This window comes from Anomalospiza imberbis, chromosome 1, assembly GCF_031753505.1.
Source record: "Anomalospiza imberbis isolate Cuckoo-Finch-1a 21T00152 chromosome 1, ASM3175350v1, whole genome shotgun sequence".
Lineage (NCBI taxonomy): Eukaryota > Metazoa > Chordata > Aves > Passeriformes > Viduidae > Anomalospiza > Anomalospiza imberbis.
This window is the reverse complement of record NC_089681.1, coordinates 107,464,360-107,488,152: the sequence shown is the minus strand read 5'-3', so window position 1 is coordinate 107,488,152 and position 23,793 is coordinate 107,464,360. Positions and strand designations below refer to the sequence as shown.

General features: G+C 39.2%; 1 protein-coding gene across 6 annotated transcripts in view; it reads right to left on the bottom strand.

Moving 5' to 3' along the window:
* Positions 1-23,793, bottom strand: part of TRAK1 (trafficking kinesin protein 1) — a 124,221-nt gene that overhangs the window by 64,407 nt on the left and 36,021 nt on the right. For all 6 annotated transcript variants that reach the window (XM_068204490.1, XM_068204510.1, XM_068204518.1 and 3 more), the window contains exons 2-3: positions 14,428-14,720; positions 1,148-1,342 (exon numbers count right to left, since the gene is read on the bottom strand). Coding sequence is in view for 5 of the 6 variants with exons in the window: in XM_068204510.1 (XP_068060611.1) it covers positions 1,148-1,342; positions 14,428-14,720 (488 nt within the window). In the remaining variant the exon portion in view is untranslated. The remainder of the gene's footprint in view (positions 1-1,147; positions 1,343-14,427; positions 14,721-23,793) is intronic.

Sequence of the window (23,793 nt, the reverse complement as noted above, 5' to 3'; positions counted from 1 at the left end):
ATTTATTTAAGCCAACTTCTGCCATCACTGTAGCAGCACCAATAGGCTACTACAAAACCAGTGGTAGTACACTTGATTCCACAGATCAGCTTCAGCTTGTCTCACCCCCTTCCCACTGTTTTTGTGGGACTGGGGGTAGGTGGAAAGCATATGCAAGTTTTCTACTAAAATACTTCAAGCCATTTATTGAAGCATGACCATCAGAAACTCAGCTCTTCATGTTATTCATGCTTTACTTTAACAGCTGTTCTCCTTACAAAGTGATTGTTCAGGTGCTTCAAAATGCAATGAAGCCATCTTTGCATAGCTTTGTGCTGAGCCCTGTAACTCATCTCTCCTGAAGCTCTACAGTTCCTCAGTAAGTCTACCTAAATCTACCTATTACTATAACCCATGTAAATCCACTGCTATTGCTTTTGCATAGCAGTCATTGAGAAGAATCACAGAAGTCTTTTCTAACTGCACATCTAAGTCAATAATCACAGTGGAAGAAACCAGAGACATGAATCCATTCACCACAATAAAGTATCTACAGGCTCAAACAAAGGAAAGAACAACCACAAAGGTCACAACTGTACTCATGTTCTCTCTAGGCACAAATATTTTTTTTTTTTGTCTGATAGTATGAATATGAACAGAAGAAATAATGAAGGGACAAACCATCTCAACCAAATGGTTGAGAGTTTGGTTCTTCACAAGGCTTTTCTAGAAGCTTAAGCTGCAGAAAAATTATTTAATGCCATTCTGTGATGCTGGCACATAGTGCCACCAGACAACAGTGCAATGTGTCAGAGAACACATTTTTAAAAACTGGATGTGGAAAGAGGTCTAAGCTTCCTAAGCTGCATAGATACAGAAACTTCAGTCTCTTTGAGAGAGACCACAAGCAAAAAGAAGTATTTCAGTTTCTCCAGTATTTGATAATGTGGAAAGGTGTAGGCGCAAATCACAAATGCAATGCCTGTTCTTGATTAAATGTTCCCTTCGTTTTCTATGTACCAGAATCTTGGAGACCAAAGCAGTAAACCACAAACAGTTCTCTTGCTCTCCACAGCTTTCAAAGAATTGCACAGATACTTCAAAGAAGGTAACAAAAATAGCACTATTTTATTTGTTTCTCAGTACAGTTTCTGAGTTTTTGACTTACGGAAGTATTTCAAGGTCTCTTCTATTTGCTCAGTTGTTAAGTCAATATTCGCATCAGGGGAGATGAGAGGTGTGTGAAGCCAGTCGTCGTGGTCATAACCGTAGATTGTATCTGCTCTTAACTTATAATGAGGCAGCTGCTCTTCCAGGAGACTGATGATTTCGACTTCAGGAAGATTGGTACTATTGCACACATCTGTTAAGGGAAAGGGAACAATTTCTATTAGTTACCTTAAGTACTATACATACAAGCTTTCAAAAACTTTAGTTTGTTTTGATATCAAGAAGATTTTGCTGCATGTAAAGAAAAGCTCAATACAAATAAGTTTAGAAGATATGCCTGGCACAAATTATCCCAAAATATTGTATTTACTAGTAATACAAGGGCATGCTCTCTTAGTGACAAAAAGCCTCACCTCTAGAAGTAGGGACATTAATGAATAAGTGGGCTAGGGTGGGGAATAGAGAGCCAGTTACAACTGGAATATGAAGAAAGCATTAGCGCACAGAGGAATGTGCATTTTTGATGTTCTACTTCACAGATCATTTTTAGCTTGCAAGCCTTATGTATCTCCTTAACTTGGTCTTGGACTACAATTTACTACCACTGTATTTTTCTGCCTTTGCTGCTGGCAGATTTTTCTCAAGAAACAGAAATCCAGGACTGAAATACAAACAGTGTCACAGTTCACACCTAAGACACACTGGTAAAGATGATTACAGGAACTCCCAGGGCACCTTTTGACACAATCTTGACTTGCATTCTGTGCTGCGGCCCCTCATGCTCACAAACATATCAAGATTGCACACAGTTCTAAAAATGGATACCAACAGCCAACAAGAACTGCAAAAATGTTACAAATAAAATTAGAGCTTTAAATTTAGGCCAAGATGTAGCTGAGAAGTTTTAACACAAAAAAAACCCCAATTCAAGGTAGAAACTTTTTTACTTTGAGGACAGTCAAACAAGGGCACAGGGAGACTAGAAGTCAAGTAAACAATGTCATTAGCATTTAATCTAAGAAACACGCTTTTAGAAGAAGTCAGAACAGATTACCTCCTGAGGTACCTTCTAACCTATATTATAATGAAGAATTTTGAGAGTGTATCAATACCCAAAACAGTCACAATAGTTCTAAATATATAAGTTTAATTATCATATACAATTAAATACAATGTCATGCTAAATATTCATCAGGAAACTAAACAACCCATGGTATGTTTGCAGTAAATACTTAGTGAATCAATCTGCACTTTTTCCATTTCCACATCAGTACGAAGAGAAAACACCATCATTCAGCACAACCCCTACCCCATCACACCAAGTAAGGAAGAGCTATCTAAGCCTTTTTTTTGGAAGAGCAATACACTGGAGCTCCCTCTTTAACCACTCTCATAGCTCTTGGAACTCTTGCTGAGATTCACCCCAGAGTAAACAGCAAAGACTGTCGAGGCCCTGAGTGCTCCCGTGTACCTTTACACTGCCATGATCAGGCTGATCATGGTCCCCAGCCAGCACGTTCTGCCAGGAGCCCCATGCACCCCCCAGCCTTTGGTCCTGCCCTGAGCAGTGCTGTAAGCAGGCCTGTGCCCGGCTCTGTTCCCTGCTGACATTGACTCATTGTCCAGGCTTCCTGGATTGCTGCCATTTGTCTCATGATCGACCCCTGGAGAGTCAATTTGAACCCTTGCTGCCAGCACCTTTGCTCTGCTTGGGAACAAAGGGACTGGGCTGTGCCAACAAGGATTGTGCCCTTCCCATCCTGTCAGCTGCCTATAAGGCAGCCCTGCTCTTGCTGCTTCCTGACAAGAGCACCAATCTTTGTAAGAGAAACTTATTCTTGCTGGATTGAGGAAGACCTGCAATTCCACTGTAACTTAGTGGAACTCACCTCTGTTGAAGAAGGGGAAGAAGGAGAGAATGGGGAAGTAACACAGACTTCTCTATACATCATTAATTACCTTGTTTTTACCTTTCTAAGCCAGAAATTACATTGTCAAAAGCATCCCAAGCACTAAAAATTGCACTAAAAAGAACATTATTATTCTATCAGACAACAGGGCAGAGAATACCAAGATGAACTCATACTGTCAATCTCCTGCCTACGTACTTTACAAAACCCTGATAACTGGAACTATAATCCACTTGGGAAAGTTGCATTGTACTTTATGGTTCAAGGAGTCTGCAATTACCTATCAGGAGCTATTCTCCTCTGCCTTCATCCACACTATTCTGTTAGCTCTGGTACATATGTGAGTGTCTTCCAAGCCTCCCTCAGTTAGATGCCCACATGTGAATTCGTTTTCATAGAGAATCAACCTGCACATATCATTTAAGAGGTCCTTGCAACCTTCTCAGAGGGACTACTGGGTTACACAGAGAAACAAGATCTGCCTCCCATGCTTTGAAAGACGAGAGCCAGCCTGTAACTACAAACTTTCTTTTTCCCTGGCTGTCTTTTTAAGGCTATCTTTTTCAAAGCATCATCTCACTGCCTGCAACCATCTGAGAGCAAAAATGACAGGTGATCTTCAAAAAAAAACAACTGCTGACATCCACTAGACAATCAAAAACCTTTCTGTGTACATGTACACATAAAAGACTTTTCTTTTATACATCTATCTTTGGATTACTTAATTGCTCTCAATCTCAAAGAAACAGAGTTGATTTTTTTCATTGGGGTTGTTTTGGAGGAGTTTTCCTGGCCTAAATATTAGTTTTTCTCTTCAGAAAAATGCAAGAATCTACACAGCCCAAGATGATGGTCTTGGGAACAAAGAAATAAAATCTGAGAAATTCAAACCTTTACCGCCTTTCTCTTTTTTATTAGGATTGCAAAAGAAATAGACTTTATAGATGAGATGAGGAAGTTTCAGTTGTACAGATAAGTAAACTGGCTTGTTTTATCCCAAAAATGAGTGAAAAATGAATGCAAAGGAAATGACCAATAAAATGTGAGGAGAAAAAAACACCCTCATTCACGCACACACAGAAAAAAAAAAAGTGCAGTTTTATTATAGAAAAGAAATCCACTAGAATGTGAAGGCTAGGCAGTAAAAAAATAAGAATTATCATGGAAAACATGCCAACCAAGAAAATTCTTCTACTGTACCATATAATAAATCCTGAGCATTTCTAAGCAATTCAAAAGGCCTAATAACCGGAAAAGCTATTAACGAGTAATTGGAAAGGCAACTTTTTATGATGCTGTTATGATGCTATTGTCATTAACTTCTACTGCAAGTTTAAAATCTGTATACCAGCAGGAAATACGAACAGGCTCTGATGTAGTTGCCTATTTAGAAAAACAGAAGACCATAATTACACTCGTTCATGGCTAGACATTAGTTCACCACTTAAATCGCAGCAATATTGTCAGTGCTACAGTTACACAATCTCTCCCCCTTCATTCTTCCTCCCCTCCCTCTTCTGAGATGCACATATTTGTTATGAGACAATATACAGATTAATACCATCCCCCATGCTCAAACACCAGGTATATTTTTTATAAGACCCTGACTGTGTTTCCACAAAGGTTTTTTAATTATTTCTGATTAGAACTGCAAAGATAAACAATTAAGTAACTTCTCTACTAAGAACACCCAAGACGACATCGTCATCTGTGATAGTGATTTATGATTAACTGATATCCAACAGACAGAAAAGCACGTCCTCTTCTCCTAGGTGGTACCTCCATTTTATTGAGAAAAATGTAGCACCTTACACTTAAAACAATTAACTGATAATTAATCAAAAAATTATACAACAAAATATAGTGAACCATATCCTTTTGAGTTGCTGTTATGGATTCTGGGGTTTGTAATCTAAGCAATTTTCAACTTTCAGTTTTCTGGAAAACACATTTGGCAAACAAATTTCTACAAGCAGATCAAAACCAACTTAAATAGTTAATAAGTTATGAACTCGTGATTCTTAGTAAAGCATGGATCATTCCAGGTTCTGCTTATGCTCTTGCAACTCTATAGCTTTCAGCACTTCACAGAAATAATTAAATATTATTAAAATGAATAAATTTCACCCTTTTTCATACTATTTTTGAAAGTACCATGTTCTACTGCTTTAGTTTCTTCTTAGCTTAAATGTATGAACACCCTCACCTCACTTGTTTTGTTGCAAATATGTATTTCTCCATGCCCTGTTCCTCAGGAAATGAAGGTGCTCAGTCTGCTTTACAGTGATTTTTTGACAATATTCCTCCTCATGTTCTCTGTTTTCTAAATGAGATTAAAACAAATGTTTTCAAAGACTTTTGTCCTGGTTAATTTCTTGTTACAGTTTCTAATCTTTTCTTTCCATAAAGACGATGCAAAACAGACAGAACACTTCAGCTGAGCTCTCTTGTGCATATTTCTTCCCACTTCAGTATCCCTTGGGTAGTTATTAATGGATTACCTGCTAGCATGTCTTGTACCTTTTCATACATTGGCATTTGACTGGCTGGTGTGTCTCTCCCATTCTGGACATACTAAATCTCTCTAACCTATGTCTCTCAAGACAGCCACTCAAGTTTCACTGGTTATTTCAGCTTGCTTTTATTTCCTTAAAGGAATTTTTATTATGCTTGCTGATCTAGGTAACTTTGATTATTTCATCAGTTCCCTTTTTGCTAGGCACATCTCTAGCCATACATAATGCTATATAGTAAACTAATTCTTCACAGTGGAGACTGCAGTGAGGGTGGGAGGATGGCTTCTTTCCTTCACCCAGTCTTTGGTTGTTTTGTGTTTTTTTTTAATTTTTCACATTCAGCGAAAGAAAGAATTTGCAGGACAACCATGTGCATGTAAGGATAAGAGTACACTTGGTTATTTTCAGATGCACACTTACATCTTTGCTGACAAGTGAGCAAGGAGTTGATAACAGAGAAAATGGAGTGAGGAGTCTAAAACAATGGGAGCTGACTGTATGGAGACAGCACAGCTTCTAAAGGAATACCTTCCCCCCTCTGCACATTACACAGAAATCACAAGGCATTGTGTGGAGTGGTCACCCACTGTCCTTTGTATCCTGCACTCATACATTAGGTCACTTCCCATATAGAGTTACATACATACTTCGTTGTCGGTGTTACTTGGATGGGTGGAACTATGCCAGCATCTCACAAACAAGCAATTCAGCCTCAGTCAAACTAACTTCAACTCCAGCTAAGTACAACATGAACCACAGGTAGACAGCTTTGAAGATCTCATTCCTACTAACATGGTCACCTAAAAGCATCTTGTCTGTCAAACTCTATTCCCTACCAGGCTTTTGGGTTTCATGTGTTTATGGCTATAGATGTATCTTACTGTAGGAAAGAAAAACCTAGCTTGACTGATAAAGAAGGAGCACTTGCTCAATTTCAGCATGAACTTCACATTAGAACTAATGATAAATTCAGAGAATGAACCTAGAACAATGAGAAGGGACAAGGGCATGGGGAGTGTGGCAAGCCAAGAAAGAACACCCCAAAACATACAGAAAACACACAGAGAAAAGGAACTAAACAAACCTCAGAGCCTGGTATCTGCAGGAGCCTTTACAAACACAATGTAAACAGCTTATCAGTACAGTCCTCACAAAGAACATAAAATATATAGTTTCTTCCTGTCTGCATTCTGTTTCAAACCATCCCTGATCTTCATGGTTTTACTGTGTTGCTTGTGAGCAGAGCTTTCCTCCCAAAGTCAAAAGGACTCCCAGGTCTCCACAGAACCTGCCGGCAGTACAAACTGCCACCTGCCGGCAGAACTGCCTTAGTACCCGAACCCCCAAATCCCACAGGACATTTTGCCAGCCAGTTTCCTGCTTTCAGCCCACTCCTGTAAGTGGAAGAAACAATCACCCACAAACCCAGCCCTGCCAGGAACTATGCTAGGGTCAGGGCACTGATCAAGAAGGGGTGTGCCAGAACACACAAGTCATGACAGAAAAGACCACAAGAAAACTACCCAGAGACAGTATCATTCCCAGAGCACAGGGTCCCTGAGTTGCAGCCCTGATGGAAGCAAACACCTTGCAAACAGCACAAGTTCCTGTGCTACCCAGAAATGCCTCCTCTGAGCAAAGGAAACAACTGCTGAACAAAAGTAGTGTGTGCAGCAAAACAACTCCACTCTGGGTGTGACCCTAGGGAAGTGCTGGGCTGCTTGGCAACTTTCAAAACACAAGCTTTGGTCATCAGGTTGTATCGCATGCCTACCCTGAGTATTTTCCAGGAAACTCCACCACATCAAACCCCAGCAGCTGGTGCTCAGCCCACAGCCAGAAAGGGGCAGTCTAAATATCCTCTCCTTCTTAAACACAAACAAAGAAAACGAACCAAAAACCAAAAACAAACAAACAAACAAAACCACCCACAAAAAAAAACAACCAAAATATGCCTCAGTAGCACTCTCAGGCAAATCTTTCACTTCTACTTCTTGCAAAAGAACTAAAACACTAAAACATCATAACTTGTCACTACCTCTTGAGGCAGCTGAGAAAAGAGAAGTAGATACAAGCACAGTAACAAAAGGAGAAAACAGAAACAAGGAAACTCTGAAGAAAGCTGGAAGAATAAAGAAATCTACTATGTTACTTCATGGGACCACATACTCCTCTCTTTGGCTTTCAGTCCTGTCCTATTTCCTACACACATATTACACTCACCCTTGACACTTAGCTCTCTCAGAAGTTTTTTTAAGTTCCCCTGTTTTAAATCTTTGAGAACAGACAGTCAATAAATAACAATTCCAAATAACAAAAAGCACACAATACCTGCACAGGGTCACTACCAGTGCTGGCTCCATGCTAGTTAAGTAAAAGTAAGGTTCTCTGCAGACAAGGGCTACAGCATGGAGGCTAAAGTCCAGCCACATGTAACACAAGAAATCGAAGTTCATCAAGTTGAGGCTATTCCATATCAAATTTGAGGCTAAGCCATGTCAGATTTTGACTGCTAATTTTGCTCCATGTGACACTGAGATTAGCCACCTAATCTAGACCAACAAGCAGCCAGGAGGCCATGACTACATTAGCATTCTCCTTTTTCAGAAGGCCCAGAAGCCAAACTGTATTCCAGTGATAGAAGCAAGAAGGATGGTCTCTCTAAATGTTTTTCCAGCAGATATTTCCTGGCTGCTTGGAACAGCCCAATAACCTCATCTTCCCCATGCTTTCTGTCCATTTAGACCATGATGGAATGAACTCGTCATTATCACTACAAACAGATCCACATAAAAATTAAAAGCAGAGGGATGAAAGTTCTACTACACAATTAGGCTGCTACCTACGCTACTGAAGAGGAAAACATGGCCTGTAGTCATCCAATATTTGAGTTCTATAGGCCCACATAGACACAGTCATTAAGTATTGACTGAGGTCTGTAATTACAAGTATTTCTTGAGCATTATTTAACAATTACATGGATATGTACAGAGCAATAGGCAAAACCCCAGGACTTACCATATTCCTATTCAATTTCTATTTCAGTTCAATTCAATTTCCTATTCAGTTCTAGGATGCCCAGAATGCGGCCAACTGTACTGAAACTGTACTGAAGACTTTCAAATAATACTGCTGAACTTGGGACATGTGTTTCAATGTAAAGCAAGTAGTTACCTTCTCGGGAAAAGAAAAAAAAAAAATCCAATTCACTGACTTGTCCAAAGTGAAAGATAGCCTTAGCATCCTTACACATCTGAAGTCTCACTGCTGGCTGCAAGGCCAAACATCTGTAGGAAAAACTCTTCAACATGAAAGCTGTCTCATGTCTCTAAAACTCAAGACTCCTCAAACAGCCATGGCAGCTTCTGTAACTTGACTGGTATGGCATGACTTGATTTGAAATTGCAAGTTCTGCCACACCTTTAACCTAAGTTGTTTAAGCAGTGGTTCTTCTGCCTCTGAACATGGAAAAAACTGCACAAAATCCTGTCTTCCACAGGAAAACAAAAGATTCCACATCAACCTCTTTTCAGCTTGGCCAAACACACCTGCTAAAGACTAGGATAAAGTTGAGAATGTCAAAGCTAACAAAGATGAAACCCCACAGTTCCAATGTGAGGAATGCCATTGTTTACCAGGCTGAAGTCTCCCTGCTTTGGTTCCATCCTACACACACATACCTGCTACGAATAAAACCTGACACAGATTTGGTGATTTGGTCCATGAAAATATTATAACCCTACAGTACACTATGTCATAAATTTAAATTAAGTTTGCTTTTAATGAAAGTATGGAAATGTTTCTCCCTGTAGATAAATGCACTCATAGTCATGATTTTTATAATAAACAGAAAACAAAAGGAATCTCTGCCACCATGGCTATTCTTTTAGAGTAGGAACAAAAGCTATTCAAGTACCAAAAGCATGCTGGACACGCACTGTTCAGCAGCAGTAAGAATAAACACATTCATTAACCATTAGGATCTTCCAGCTGCCAAGAGAGACTGCGAATGTCTCAAAAACCCATTGATAAATCACTGAGTATGAATACCCTGAAAAGCAATTGTCCTGCTTTTCCTTGTTGTTCAGCCCAGCTACAAAATGTGCCAGCCACTAAACAATGGCTGTCAACAAAGCTTTCACAGAATCACAAGCAAAAAGAGAATTAAATCTTATGTAGCTTGCTCTTTACAGATGCTTACTTTAAGTGAAAAATGTGTTGCTTCATTATGGACACACACACGTACATTGAGGGAGAAAGGTAAAGCTGGACTTCATGTATTATGGAATTAATGTTATTTTCACATATTTAAATGCACCAATAATCAAATGTAGCTATTTAGTCTTCCTCACTATTCATTGCACCACAACAGGAAAACAAAAAATGTAAATCAAAAAAATCCCCAAAAAGTCTACTAGGCACTTGCCTTCAGTACTTTCTCCAAAGAACAAACGCAGAACACTGATCAACACTTACTGCTTTAATGCACCCCTACCTTGAACAAAGTACATATTTAGGAACGATAAGTGCTTCTCAAAACACAGGAAATCTAAGAAGAATGTCTTTAAAGATGTCACACTGGACTTGTAATTCCAACAGTTGCTTTCATAGTGACTTCAGAATTGACAGTTTACACTAAAAAACATGGATCATATTAGGAAGCATAAATAAGACGGCTATATAGGGAGCACAGCAGAATTCTGCTTAAAGGAATACCAACCACCCAAATGTCAAACCACAAAAAGACAATCCTTGATAAAATAAAAAGATATGACCAAGATACAGATTAAGAGGTAGCGTGACAACCTGACACAGGAGAGGAATCAGAAAAAACCACTAGGTAACTTGAAAAGGATATAAGCTGGAAAACAACTGGGGGAGGATGTGGGGGGTGAGGGGGAGAATGTGCATGAAGTTGACTGAGAACGTACCAAAAGCCAGACAGAAAATTCAAAATAGAGGCAATGATGCAGCAGGCACATAGAATAATTTTTTTCAGAGTACGCTGGACAGAAATAGTCAGACTCATAAAATTGTTCCAGTCATGCTGAAGGAACTATCTCATGTTAACAGGACTGGCATTTTTGGAATGCTTTAGAGAAAGGAATATTGTTCAGAATTTAGCAATCACTGCTTACAGAAGTGTCAGGAAAGAGGGACAAGCGATCAAAACTAGATCAAAGCTTACAGGATGAGACTAGTAACAGTAACTTACAATAAAGTAAATGGGCTGAGGAAAGGACCAACATTCTTATAGCTTTATTTAAAGGAGAGACTAAGACAGCTGGGAGAGGAGTAGACAGGGGCATAAAAATGATGAAGGTTTTTCAAAATCATGAAGGTAACTTCATAAGGGGAAATAAGACCTGATATTCACCAAAATCCTGCATAAATAGGACAAATACTGACAGAAACTGCAAGATTGGTGTCACTGCACACAAGAGTAGCAGCCTTGAACTTCCAGGGTAAAACAATCAGCAGATCCAGATAAGAAAAAGCTATGGACAGGTTCCAACACTAAATAGCTCTGCATGATGGGGGTACTTATGCTGAGACTAGATTACTGAGAGTGGCTGAGTGCATGATCTCCCTAAAAGGTATCTGCGGTTTCTGGAGTCAGAAACACAGTCCTGAGCCGGCTGGTCCAACACAGCAGAGCATTTCTTATGCTTTTTGGTTGAGTTCCACCAAGCAATATTTAATATCTCTTCTCTCATATTGACAAAACTGAGAAAAACATGGAAGTCCCACCCCAAACAAGGAGCAGAAAAAGAAGCAAATGCTAGAGCAAGTTATGCACCACTGAAAGAGAAATATAACCACAACAGTAAAAGAGAAAGGTAATCCAAACAGAACTCAGAGAGATTCAAATAACATGAAGCAATTCAAAACTGTTAATATTTTATCAATACTTTTTTAACCATTTAAAGCTTAGAAGTCTACCAGCAGGCCTGTAACAGGTACCAAAACCAACCAGAGCACCCTGTTGGAACAGTCTCAGAATAGCAAGCACATAGTGTCTGGTGGTAACTCACATCTAGGACAGGACAGCCACAGGTACAGCATTCTCCTCATCACCTGCATAACAACAGTAAAGCAATCTCACAACAACCTGTAATACCTAAATGCCTATGGAGTTAATTTAGGGTAATCATGTTTTATCACACTTGAAACAGAAGGAATAGAAATTCAGCCTTTCAACACAAAAACATGCATCTTGGTGGGGTTGGACACACACATAAAATGGAATTGAAATTCTGTGGGCCCTAAGCATTTTAAAGTGATTACATGAAGAAATGGTCAGAAGACACCACTTATCTGTAGGATCAGTCAGTTAACAAAACTGGTTGATGTTTCCATGAAGATGGTGATTTGGTGAAAGAGAACGGAATCCCATGTTTCATATGGGAACATATTTAAAGCCTGAATAAGGATAGAGACAAGATGAAAACCCAGAGAAAACTTTCTGCACCCAAACATTGCTAGGAGATTGTGTGAATGAGGCTTGGCAGCAAGAGAAGGTTGGTTTCTCTGGATGTTATGACTCCTTCCCCTGCAGTCACTGCAGTAACGTGCAAGTTACACAACCTGCAAGGAGGGTCAAACAATACCAACTCTTCTCACTAACACCTTCCTGCTGAGAAAAAGACATTTTGTTTCACCCCTCCATTATTGTTTTTTTTTTATTTTAGAAATTAAAAAAAAACAATCTACTTGTGTTAATTGCAAACAAAGTAAGACATGGAATGGGTTATTACCACAGAGCATTTCCCAATAATTCAACAACCTTCAGGAAATTGTCCTGAACAGCTAGAAAACACACTCCTACATGCATTTAGTAAGAGTAGTTAGTACAATGAACAAATGAATTATGCAAACTAATGAAGGAGCTGGGCAATTTAAATTACAGTCCATTCATTCTCTCCCTTTCCAGAGAAGGATGAAGGAAACCTACATGGCATATTAAGCAGTTAGCTCTTGAATTACTAAGTATGCCATACCAAAATCAGTGCAAATAGTGAGTATTCAGACATGCAAAAGCAGACAAAGTTAACTAGCAGAAGATGTCTAAGGATACTGTGTTAAGCATATTTTAAAAGAAAAAAAAATCAAAAAACCTCACAAAAATGTTCTGGCAGTCAGACAGCTATCACAAGAGTAATATCTGGTGTTATTTTACTTCCATCCCCAGTGTACTCCCCATTTTCAGGGGGACAGGATTTGTCAGACAGTAGCTAACAGATAAGAAAAAGGCAATCAGACTAAGAGGCTTTTGTAATTCATAAAATTGTGACTACTGGGCAATTTAGTTATACTCTGCTTTTTCATGTCAATATTACAGCCCTTCCTGCTCTACAAAAAATGGGATGGGGGTGGTGGTGCTTGTGGTGGTGGTCTTAGAGAAGAAAGCCGCCAGCTCCAGTTGTTTTCATCAATATCTGACTGAAAGTATTCAGATCTGCACTGCAATTACAGAAAAGACAGGCAGACCTTAAAAAGCATTACCACTCCCTTTCCAGCAAAAAGAACACTAGATGGTGCTACATCTGTATTCCTATCTCTACACTCTCAGATGAATGAGAGCAGCAAGAAAAAGAAAAGTTAAAAGGAAAGAAAAATAACTAGGACATGATAGGTGCCTCCCACATGTAGCAGCACCATGCCACTTCCATATAGTGCTGCCCTACTGTCCACCAAACCCAGGGCTTGGGTCTTCTGCCCATTTACCTGCAGGAGCTCCACAATCAATAGCAATAGAAAACTTGGAGTCAGACTATATTGATCTTTCCTCCTAAATCTTACTAACAAAACCTTAGTTACTACACAGTTGTTGCACTGAACTAAGCTATGCAACTAAAGCAGCTGCTGACAGTCACCATTAGCTAGTTCTCTGATTTAAAGACATTTCTAGAAAGGGCTGACAGTAACTCAGGATAAAAGTATCTGGCTGCCAATTGGAACGGCTTTAGTCTTATTGCTGTTTTTCTCAGACATCTCATTTCTTCCTTCCAAAAACTCAGCTGACTCCTCAAACATTCCCAAAAGGACTTAGAACTCACAAGGTCACGTTAGGCTAAAAGAAACCTCACAGCTCAGCCGACAAACTATGCACTTGGAATGGAAGCTTCCTGTCATTTCATGGCCATAACCATGACTAAACTGAGTTACAGTGATTATTCAAACAAAAAAAAATTGGGTCAGCTGACCACAGCACTAAGAATCTAATTCTGTTTAAAATACCATACTTCAACACATATTCCATTTATTTGCATGAATCTATAATAGGGTATTCAACCTTTCATAAAAGCATGCAGAAGAAGCTATTCCATGTACATTAACTTTTACTGTTCCAGAATGAATGTGAAAAAATGAAATGGCTTTGAAAAGCAAAAATATGTACAGTAAAAATCTTAGATCCTATTTCTCCCATCCCTATTTCTCACATTCTTCATATGAGAAAGCAATTCTTGTATGAAGATAGAATTCTAAATTATGTTGAACATTAAGACAAGCATTCCATAAACTTTAGGGTGCAGTGTTCCCTTCTCTTCATCCCTGACTTTTGTTATTTTCCTAACAAACTTTCAAATGGTTCAATTTCCTTAGTATATAAATACAGTAACCTGGTTTCACAGCTGTCATTGGTCTGGCCTATTTGCAACGACCTTAAACATTACACAGTAATTTCACTGAAAATCCTGGTGCCTGGGAAATCACTTCTTAAAGAAGAAAAAATGTGCAGCACAGTGGCAGCACCATCCATGAAGCAGATACCCCACCATGAGCTTAAGAACAGAAGCTTAACTCTTTAGCACCACATGCTCACCAAGGTAAAGGATTTGACTGCTTACCAGTAATGGTGCAGGCATCTCTGTACTCTCTGCAGTCTGGCACATCATTTTCCACGCCTTCGCTTACATAGTGCTCCTCGTGAATGCCTGTGTCGCGGGCTAGGACTGCATGGTTCGACAGCTCCGAGGGAGGCACAGTGGCGGCCAAAGTGCAGTCGTGCAAAGCTGTGGCGTCCAGCTTGGCAGGTTTCACAGGCTTGTACAATGTGCCATCAGGGGGACCAGCACTGGAGACCGGGGCTGGCTGGCACAGATGGAACTCCTTGTCTTCACTAGAGTTGGCTTTAAGAAGTCTGCAGAACACAAAAGGAACAAATGTTCAATTCAAGCCATTCCAAACAGTGTATACTAGGACAGATGATTTTCTTTTCCTTAAACATTAGTTTAATCTGACAAATTCAGCAAATACCGAAACACCTACACTCTTCACAGGGCAACTGCCTATCTCTGCACTTTGCCCAGTCGTGTGCACTCTGCACCTTACACAGTAGCAAAGTGCAAGTCCTTGTACTGTGTTTTTTACTAACAGCTGATTAAATATCCATATTTTTGCCTAACCCAACTTGCAGTAAGCACAGTCCATTCACCTTGGCTCATTCACCAACCTTCTCTCATGTCAGCCAGGCCAAAGTTCTGTGTAACCCAGCATCTGTATGAGCCAGGTCAGACAGGCTGCACATCCCTGGTGGATTTACTGGAACTTTAATAACATCATAATTTGAAATCAACTGATAGCAAACAAAACAGCAATGACTACAAGTTTATACTATAACTGTACTAGACTTTCCTCTCCACTGTACACCCAGCCCCTCACTGACAGACTGGCAGCTGCCACCTCTAGCTCCCTTTACAGAGAACACAGAAAACAAAACTCAAAGTGCCCTGAGTTAAAAGGACTGACCACACTGCTGCTCACCAGTGCCTCAGCCTCAAACTGGGAATGAAGTCCCTCCACACTGGATACTGATGTCCCCAGCAAGATGGAATTGGCCAGAGAAGGAATGAAGAAGAGCAAATTTCTCCCAAAACGTAACCAATAATTTTGCGTAAGGAGCTAAAGGCACTGCAAAAAATGATGGTATGGTACTGCTTTTGATTATCAGCAGTGTCAGGAAAGATGCAAATCCTCCCTACTGCTAGGAAAGGAAAATATTATTGTGGGATTGCAGAAAAACAGGCTTGGGAAAGGACTTTAAAGACTTTATGGATGTAACAGCTACAATGCATAAGCAGCAGCTGAAGAACAAGCCACACAGGAACACCCAGACAACATGGGAAAAACAGGAAGACAGCAAGAAAACACAATTGCACTGATTTGCAAACAGCAGGTGTGGATGCAAGTCCATACGCAAGTGCAGCAACAGAACATGCTATGTTCAGTGCTTCACTGAGAACCAGAACAACAGTTTTCTTGAGAATTCTATGTGAAAAAACCTCTTTCTAATCTCTGGAACATGTCCAGATAATCTTATTTTGCTGTTAAAGTTACACTCAGTATTTCAGCATCTTGTTTTCTGGCATTTCTAGCCAATAACATTATTGCTCCAACAAAACATGACAGTATTTCTAGAAACTCGCAGCCAGACTCAAATATCAAGTCTCTAAACTGTCAAGACAAAGATCAGGAGTTTAGACCTTCTGAGAGTAAGCTCCAGAAAAATTTGCAACAAAGCTGGAACACCGCACCAGCACCATTTTTCTTTTCCTATTTTTCCCCTTCAGCACAGGTGTAAGAACAAAAAAGCAAAATTCTCTCCCCCTTTCAGAGGGTCTAAATAAGGATACATTTGCACTGAAATCAGAACACCGTAACTAGAAAACAGATGGGCAATATTAACTCTTGGAAAATACACCCTTATACACAAAACATTTCATTAAATTTTTTTTGATTACATACATTTGTATTTCTGCATGGTATCATTTGACCTGGAAATAGTTCTCACACTCAGAGACTCAACAACTGTATTTTGTAAGGACCGTAACAGCTAAAGGAACACACTAAAATGAATGATAAATTTATACCATACCCTAATAAAAATGATACTCTACTGTGGCAGCTGCAGGAAGAGAAAGTTTCACTTAAGTGCTTTAACAGAAAGTGTTATGGTTCCCCCGCAGAGCAGCCATTATTGCTGCACTATCACAGTACATACTGAAAAGAACAATGGGGTTACTTGTACTGATTACTTTTCAAATGGTCCCCTTTCAAGTGGCTCCTTAGAAATAACTAGAGGGAGATTACTGATATTAAAAATTAGTTGCTCCAATGAAGTTGAAATCAAAATGCAAATCTTAAATTTCGCCTCTGCACTGAAGATCGAAACAGTTTAAGCTATGAACAAGAAAAAGTACTGGAAATGCACTGACTGACTGATTAGATGGGCCCAATTTTGTCCTAGCTGCTGCCACACATCTGTGAATTACATTTGTTTTGGGAAACTGTTAGATAAGTCGGTTGTTATAAACAAGGCCTTGACTAAGATTAAATAACTAAAAGCTCCAACAGTACTTTTCAGCTTTTCTTGCCCTCCTCTCCCCTCCCTCCCAGGCCCTGCCTTAAAAACCTCAGGAAGCCAGTAAGAAAACAGCACCCCAGAATGAAATAACACTGATAACCAAGGTGTGATTAATCTGCAGCCTTCAAGTGAGTTCTGGGAATTTAAGATCTTGTAACTTTTTTGAACAAACGACATCCAACATCTGACATACCTGACCACCATTTCTGACTCTCTCCCGCACAATCCTCACCAAAAATACTTTAAAACCTGGTATCATGGAGGAAAGAAAGCCAGCATAAATGTGTGTGTCTGCTTCCTTTCAGACTTATTAAATATCCTCAGTTTCCATAAACACAGGGGAGAAATGCTGTTCACTCTTCTAAAACCTACAGAGGCACTGTTTGCCTAGCATCTCTTGCAAGGCAAATATTACCATCTAATCCAGGCAGTGCACACTTGTCCTTTAAATTTCTAAGTCTTCCTATTGCAGAAATTAAAACAAACTGCAACTGAACACTATTTACCAAATTGTCAAAACAGCCATAAAGAGAAATGGACATGGTAGCTACTGTCCCCAGAAAATACATAATATTAATATTATTCTTTAGTTAGTGTTACCTGCACATACAATATTTGTAAATAAGATGGTACAAATTGTTACTGAACTCCTTGGTATTCACTCCTTCTGACATAAAAAGGAAGATATAAATAATTATTGTAGTTTTGTACTTAATCTGACATCCAAAAAAGTGCAGAGTTTGTAAATCAGATGATAACTTTTCCTAATGAAAATTCAACACATTTCATTCTTTCTACTGCATATGTCAATAGCAACCTGCATATAGGATTTAAGTAACTCCTCTCCTACCTAATGTGATATAATTCAGCTTTTGCCTAAGAATGGTAAAAGCTATACTGGACCATTGGCTGTATTCTGCCATTTCTCCCAGTCTAAATACAATGAAAGTTTGAGGCCAATAGACAGATGTGGAACTAAAGAAATATTTAATTTGGAATGTTTGAGCAAAATCCTTCAGTGAAAAACAGTTTGCTGAAAGAGCAAAATTCCCTAAAGTTATCATCTATATCTTTCTAACAAAGGTCATTCTACTCTGAAAAAAAACTAATTTGTCAGTTGTTTGTTGAAAGGCAATCATTCCAACCTTGCACCTTGTTAGAGTGATCAACAAGCACAAAGACTTGCTCCTGCACACCACTTCAGTAGAATGCCCATATTTTGGTCTAACCCAATAAATGCCTGAAACAGAGTACTGGCATGATTACTATATCAAGACCTTAAATTCTACATACAGCCAACACCTCTGCAATCTAATGGCACATCCACACAACAGATTGGACTATGACTGCAACGTAACCAAGACTTGATGAAGAAGTACACTGGGTACTGACTGTAGTGTACCTGTGGCAGCCCAGATTACGAAAGGCAAGTCCAGAATTGAGCTGTGATTAGTCAGCACTGTGTTCCACATTAAAAAAAAAAAAACATCCAGCTTTGCTAGTTATCTAGGCAAAGCAGTTCAAGGCTAACAGACACATATACATTAGACAAGAGCCAAAATTTGATGGTTTTGAGGCAGAGGGATAAAAAAACTCCACAACAGTCAGCCACTTCTGGGTTCTGGACATGAAAAGAAATTTGTTCATTCATGGTTTTCTTTCTGGGGAAAGGGAGTTTCATACATTACAAATTTCATATACAAGCAAATAAACCACTTTTTCACTGCCATTTGAGATGAAGCTTTTCAGCATTCAGCACTAAATGGAACTTAGCTCTGAATCTAAATACTGAAATGAATTTAAATAATCCTTCTTCCTCCATCAAAAGCAGAAAAAGATACAGAGATATTCAGCCATGTGCTTACCTAGAGCCCAGCAAAGCTAAGTTATCCATAATTTTGCAACATAATTCTTACCACCATCTTGGGTTGTAGCAACAGTGTTTTACTGTAGTCACAAAACATCTGGAACTCCTAATGTGCTACCCAAGAGCCACATGCTGCACCCTTTGGCGATTATTAAGCTTTGAACCATTATTAATTATCCAGCTCAGATTCTGTGATTCAAACACTACTTTTATACAATATTCTAAAATGGCAACTGGGACACGGTGAATGTCTGCTAATTTAAATAAATACTTCCTTAACAGAGGGAAAAAATATCTTTCCAGAACATCTGACTAAAATCTTCCAGGTCATCCTTTTGCTATGCATACTCTCATATGTAATTCAACCATGCTGTTTGGTTTAGAGCAGAAGCAAAACCATTTACTGTGAACTGGCTGGTTTTGCATAACAGCTCTGATACATATGAACAATCAATTCGCTTTTGAGTAAGAATCTGAAAACTCTGCTGCAAGATGAACTTCAAATGCTACTTGCTGTCTCACAGGGACATGAAACTTCAGGTAGCCCCATGGGTTACATCACTGAGAAGTCATCTGGCATGTACCTATTAAATTTTCTCCTTCAAGAAGCTTCAAACTGCACAGATAAGTGGGGACATTCAGCCCAAGGTGATAGTTAAATCTAACCCAAAGCAACCCCCTCAAATCAGTAATGAAGATTTAAGAAGCTTCAGTGTTTTGATCTAGTTACCCACCCCTACTGACCACAGTATTTGCTAATTTAGACAGAACCACAAGATATCAAGGGATTGAGAGAGCTTTCTACTCTTCTCATCTGCCTGGAGCTTCAGAGCCCTGATCCTGTATTCTCATTTACTAATTCACTAATTCTCATTTACTAAGTACTAACTGCTGCTTAAACACATCAGAGGGTTTTAGAATGTGCAAATTCCACCCTTTTATGTACTTGAAAGAGTCCCACCAGAAATAGCCTTCCTTGTTTTGTGCATCATGTTATAAATCTACTAAGCACCCCTGTTTTAAACTAAGTCTGGTAAGTTTTACTAAGCTGTTTAAAAAGAATCCTCAAGGTTCTTATCTACCCTCCACCAAAAAAAAATTATTCAGATGCAAAATGCTCCATGTAACACTGAAGCAAATCAAAGCTATGTATGTCTTCATATGTCTGTCTCATCTGTAACAAGATTAATATGCTTACCTGCCCTTGTTGTTTGGGAAAATAATCAACTGAAGCAACTTAGAATTGCTCCAAGTATTCAACTTCTTATTTCTTATGTAACGCACATTTTGAATCTCTAAAAGTTTGCTTTTTTTAATTTAAAAACAATTTCTTCACTAAGTGGGTGGGTTCAAAAGCCAGTCTAAATGCCTTCTTCCATTTAAATACACATCAGACCTTGAAGAAACAACCATTTGCAGAAGGTCTGGCTTTTACACACACATAAACATTCACTGTTTAACTTTTAGATAAAGGCTGAATATGATCACAAAAAATTTACTGAGTTTATTTCATTATGTGCTTTAGTATATACCCTCTTATAAACCATGGGAGTTAGCTTTTGCTCAGAAGCTGCCTTTTAAACATGCAGAATGCTGACTGCTTAGTTAAAACCTCTAACTTAGGGGACATAAAGAGTCTAAGCACCATATATGAGTGATAGAAGGTAAGAAGCACCTTATTTACTTTCAAACACTTTACATAATTCTGCATTTCTCATATTACAAGAGTTCAAATAATTTTACAGTAAAAACTAAAGGGACAAACATCTTGGACAACTCCAGACTACACCCTTATCCAAAATTTTAAAGCCATTCAAGGCCCTTTTAATCAAACTTCTTACTTAGGTTTCCTAGCTTTGTAGTACATTCAGGTCATATTCCACACTTTTTGTTGGTTTTGGATTTTTTTCTCCTTCATAGTGGTGTTAGGAATGCCTTGACCTAGCCAAATGCAGTCTTTCAGAAAAGTACCAACACCCAGTGATAATGCCATACGCTATGAAGGGTCTTCTCAAGGTATGTGCCTCCTGAAGAAAGGCTTTTCTGCCTATGAAAATATAAAAAATGTTTTGAAGCTGAAGATCTGAAGGGTTTCTAAAATCACTTTTATAAAGCCTCATAACAAACAAGTACTAAGCTGATGAAGGCATGCAAAACCAGAACAATATCTGGTTAACTGCCAGTGGCATGGTAATGTCATTTAGAATAAAAAAGTCACCACACAAGAACAAAAGACAGAATAGCAGCAGCAATAACCAAAAAACTGCTTAAACCATAATATAGCCATGTACAGCTTGAAATCTCACTCTCAAGGTCCGCAAAGCTGCCGTTGTGACCTCATTTAGCTTTATTTGACAATTAAGTCATCAATCAAGTCAGTCATGTTTTCTCAAAAAAACTATGAACTCTAAGCATCACAAATAATAAGCTTCTTAAAAGAAAACCACACCACTGCTCTCCACAAACCGAAGTTTCTCACCACTAGGATTTGGCCTTCAGAAGAAGCCCATCAGCCTCTTCTCCCCTCAGGGCAAGGAAGAGTGGAAGCCTACTGTAAGACAAGCCCTGGGTTTGACCTTCGCAGCTGTGAGGGCACAAGTGTGCTCTCACCCAGCTTTACGTAACACTGTCCCACTCTGCTCTCAAGTTCCTTCAGGCAAATATTGCAGGGATCTATAAATAGTTCTTCCTTGTGTAAGGCTCACATTACACTGGGAGCTTTTTACAGCTCCCTCTCCTTTTAATAAATATAGGCCAAAAACCATGCTCTCCCCACCATACCCCTAACTCAGTGAACAAACAAAACTGCAAAAATGTAAATGGTGTGCTCCCTTTCCTGCAATATCTCGTGCTCTTGGCTGGGAGATCTTCAGCTGTGTACCTGCCTTGGAAAGGGAAAGCTGCTTAACCACCACCACTAGTGTAGAGTGTATGAGAATGGCATGTGCAGGCAAACAAGGAATTAATGAAGAAAGAAAACAAAGCTCAGAGGTATGGCAATGCAAAGTATAAACACCCCAAACGTATTTTCTTTTCACACCCGTGTGTGCAATGTGCTCACTGAGGTAGATCACTACAAGATGGGTCCAAAAGGCATGGACCAATACTTGCTGAAGATAAGAATAAGATCTCATGACTTAAAAAAAAAGCAAAACAAAAAAAACACCTAATCATTTCAGATTAGGCTGCTGTTATATTTAGTATGTATTCCAGCCTCAAAAACAGTGAACACACAAGCTAGAATACAGGAGCATCAGTTTTGGTACATAAACACCATCTCTGCCAGCATATCTCCTTGTACCACTAAAAAAGGGCAGGGATCAAATATTTGTCAGAGTTCAGGTATGGGGAAAATGACTACATCAACAGCAAACCAGGTCCTCAAATGATACGGGTGGGAACAGTGATAACAGAAAAATGAAAAGTTCTCTTTATTTATGCACCACAAGAGAATGGAACCCCCCACTTCTTTACATCTCCACAAACCTCAAAGGCTTTCAAATGAGAGTTTTGGGTACAGCTTTTCTGCTAGTTGGGGAGAGTTGTTGATTACCACAAGCTCTCTGAACTGCAGCAGCTGAGGTAACACCACTGTCCCTGCTCTTGAGTGCTGAGCTCATTTCCCATCCACAGGAAGGAGCAGTGGGAGCACTTGCCCAGAAGCAGAGCAGAGAGTCACAAATGCACTACACACACATGAACTAGCTACTTGTACAGGGGAAACAAAACAAAAACCCCCACGAACTCACTGAAAAATGGCTGGGCCTAAGACAGCAGGCAGTAGGTAAAGATATTCAAATTAAAATCTGTTCCCATTCCAAGCTAAATCCCTGATGAGCCTAGCCATACTCTGTTTCTCAGGGCAACACTAAAAAGCAGGGGAAGACAGCCAAAAGACCATGCTAGTATGTTGGTTTCCCACCACCACTACACTACTGTTTAATCAAAAATACAATACAACTAATTGCCAGCAAGTCAGGGCCAAGAGTTTTAGTCAAGTAACTCTAAACAAAGGGCAGACTGGCTCAAACCAAATATTTATCATGGTTTAAAACCTGGGGGAGAGAGGGGGAATTTTAATCTTGTTCTGCATTACTATTGTTCTTCTCCTGTTACAGGAGGAATTTCTTATTTCTCATCCTCTGCAATGATTTCTAAGACTCTACATGGAGTCGGTACACTTCAAATTTTAAAAAGTACTGATTTACAGGACTGGAAAAAAGTGTCATTATTTCACATTTCAATAGCTGACCTTCTGAAAATATTTGCACAAAATCTCATATAACACAAGACTGCTGCTTTTCTTTACTGTTTCTTATTGCACACAGTCAGTGAGAGCAGGGATAAGAGAAACAAAATTCTTTGCAAACACCCCTAAAAAAAAACAAAAAACAACAAAACGGGCACAAAACTCAAAAAACTCAAAACCCACAGACCATAACTCCTGTGTCCTTATCCATTTACTTTCAGACTGCATTTATTGCTTTGGACTAAGTTGAATAATTATATAAAAAGATGATTAAAAAATAAGACCAACAAACAAATCAAAACCCCACCTGTTGAGTGAGAACATCCTTTTTTTTTTTTTTTTTTTTTTTTTTTACAGAAATTAATTTAAATATCCTGTTGCTGATAGAAGCAATTTTAGAGACAGCTACTGGGAAGCTTACCTCCAAGGACAGTCAGACCACCAAGTCCCGCTCTGAGTAAGATGCTAAGTCAATCTGCTTTGGCTCACTAGCATCACTGGCCCTCACTCCCTGGCAGCGAACCTCCCCACATGCTCTAGCAACTGGCACAATCCAGTGAGAGCCTCCACCATTCTTCAAGGTTGCCTTACAATCCTGAACATGCAAAGAGTTTCTCAGAGCCTATCCCACAATTTCTTAACTGGCTGTTAATATCCCTGGGCCTTATATCCATTTCCTTTTGCCATTTCTGATTAGGTGTGCATGAGAGTGATGATTCCAACCATACATTGTT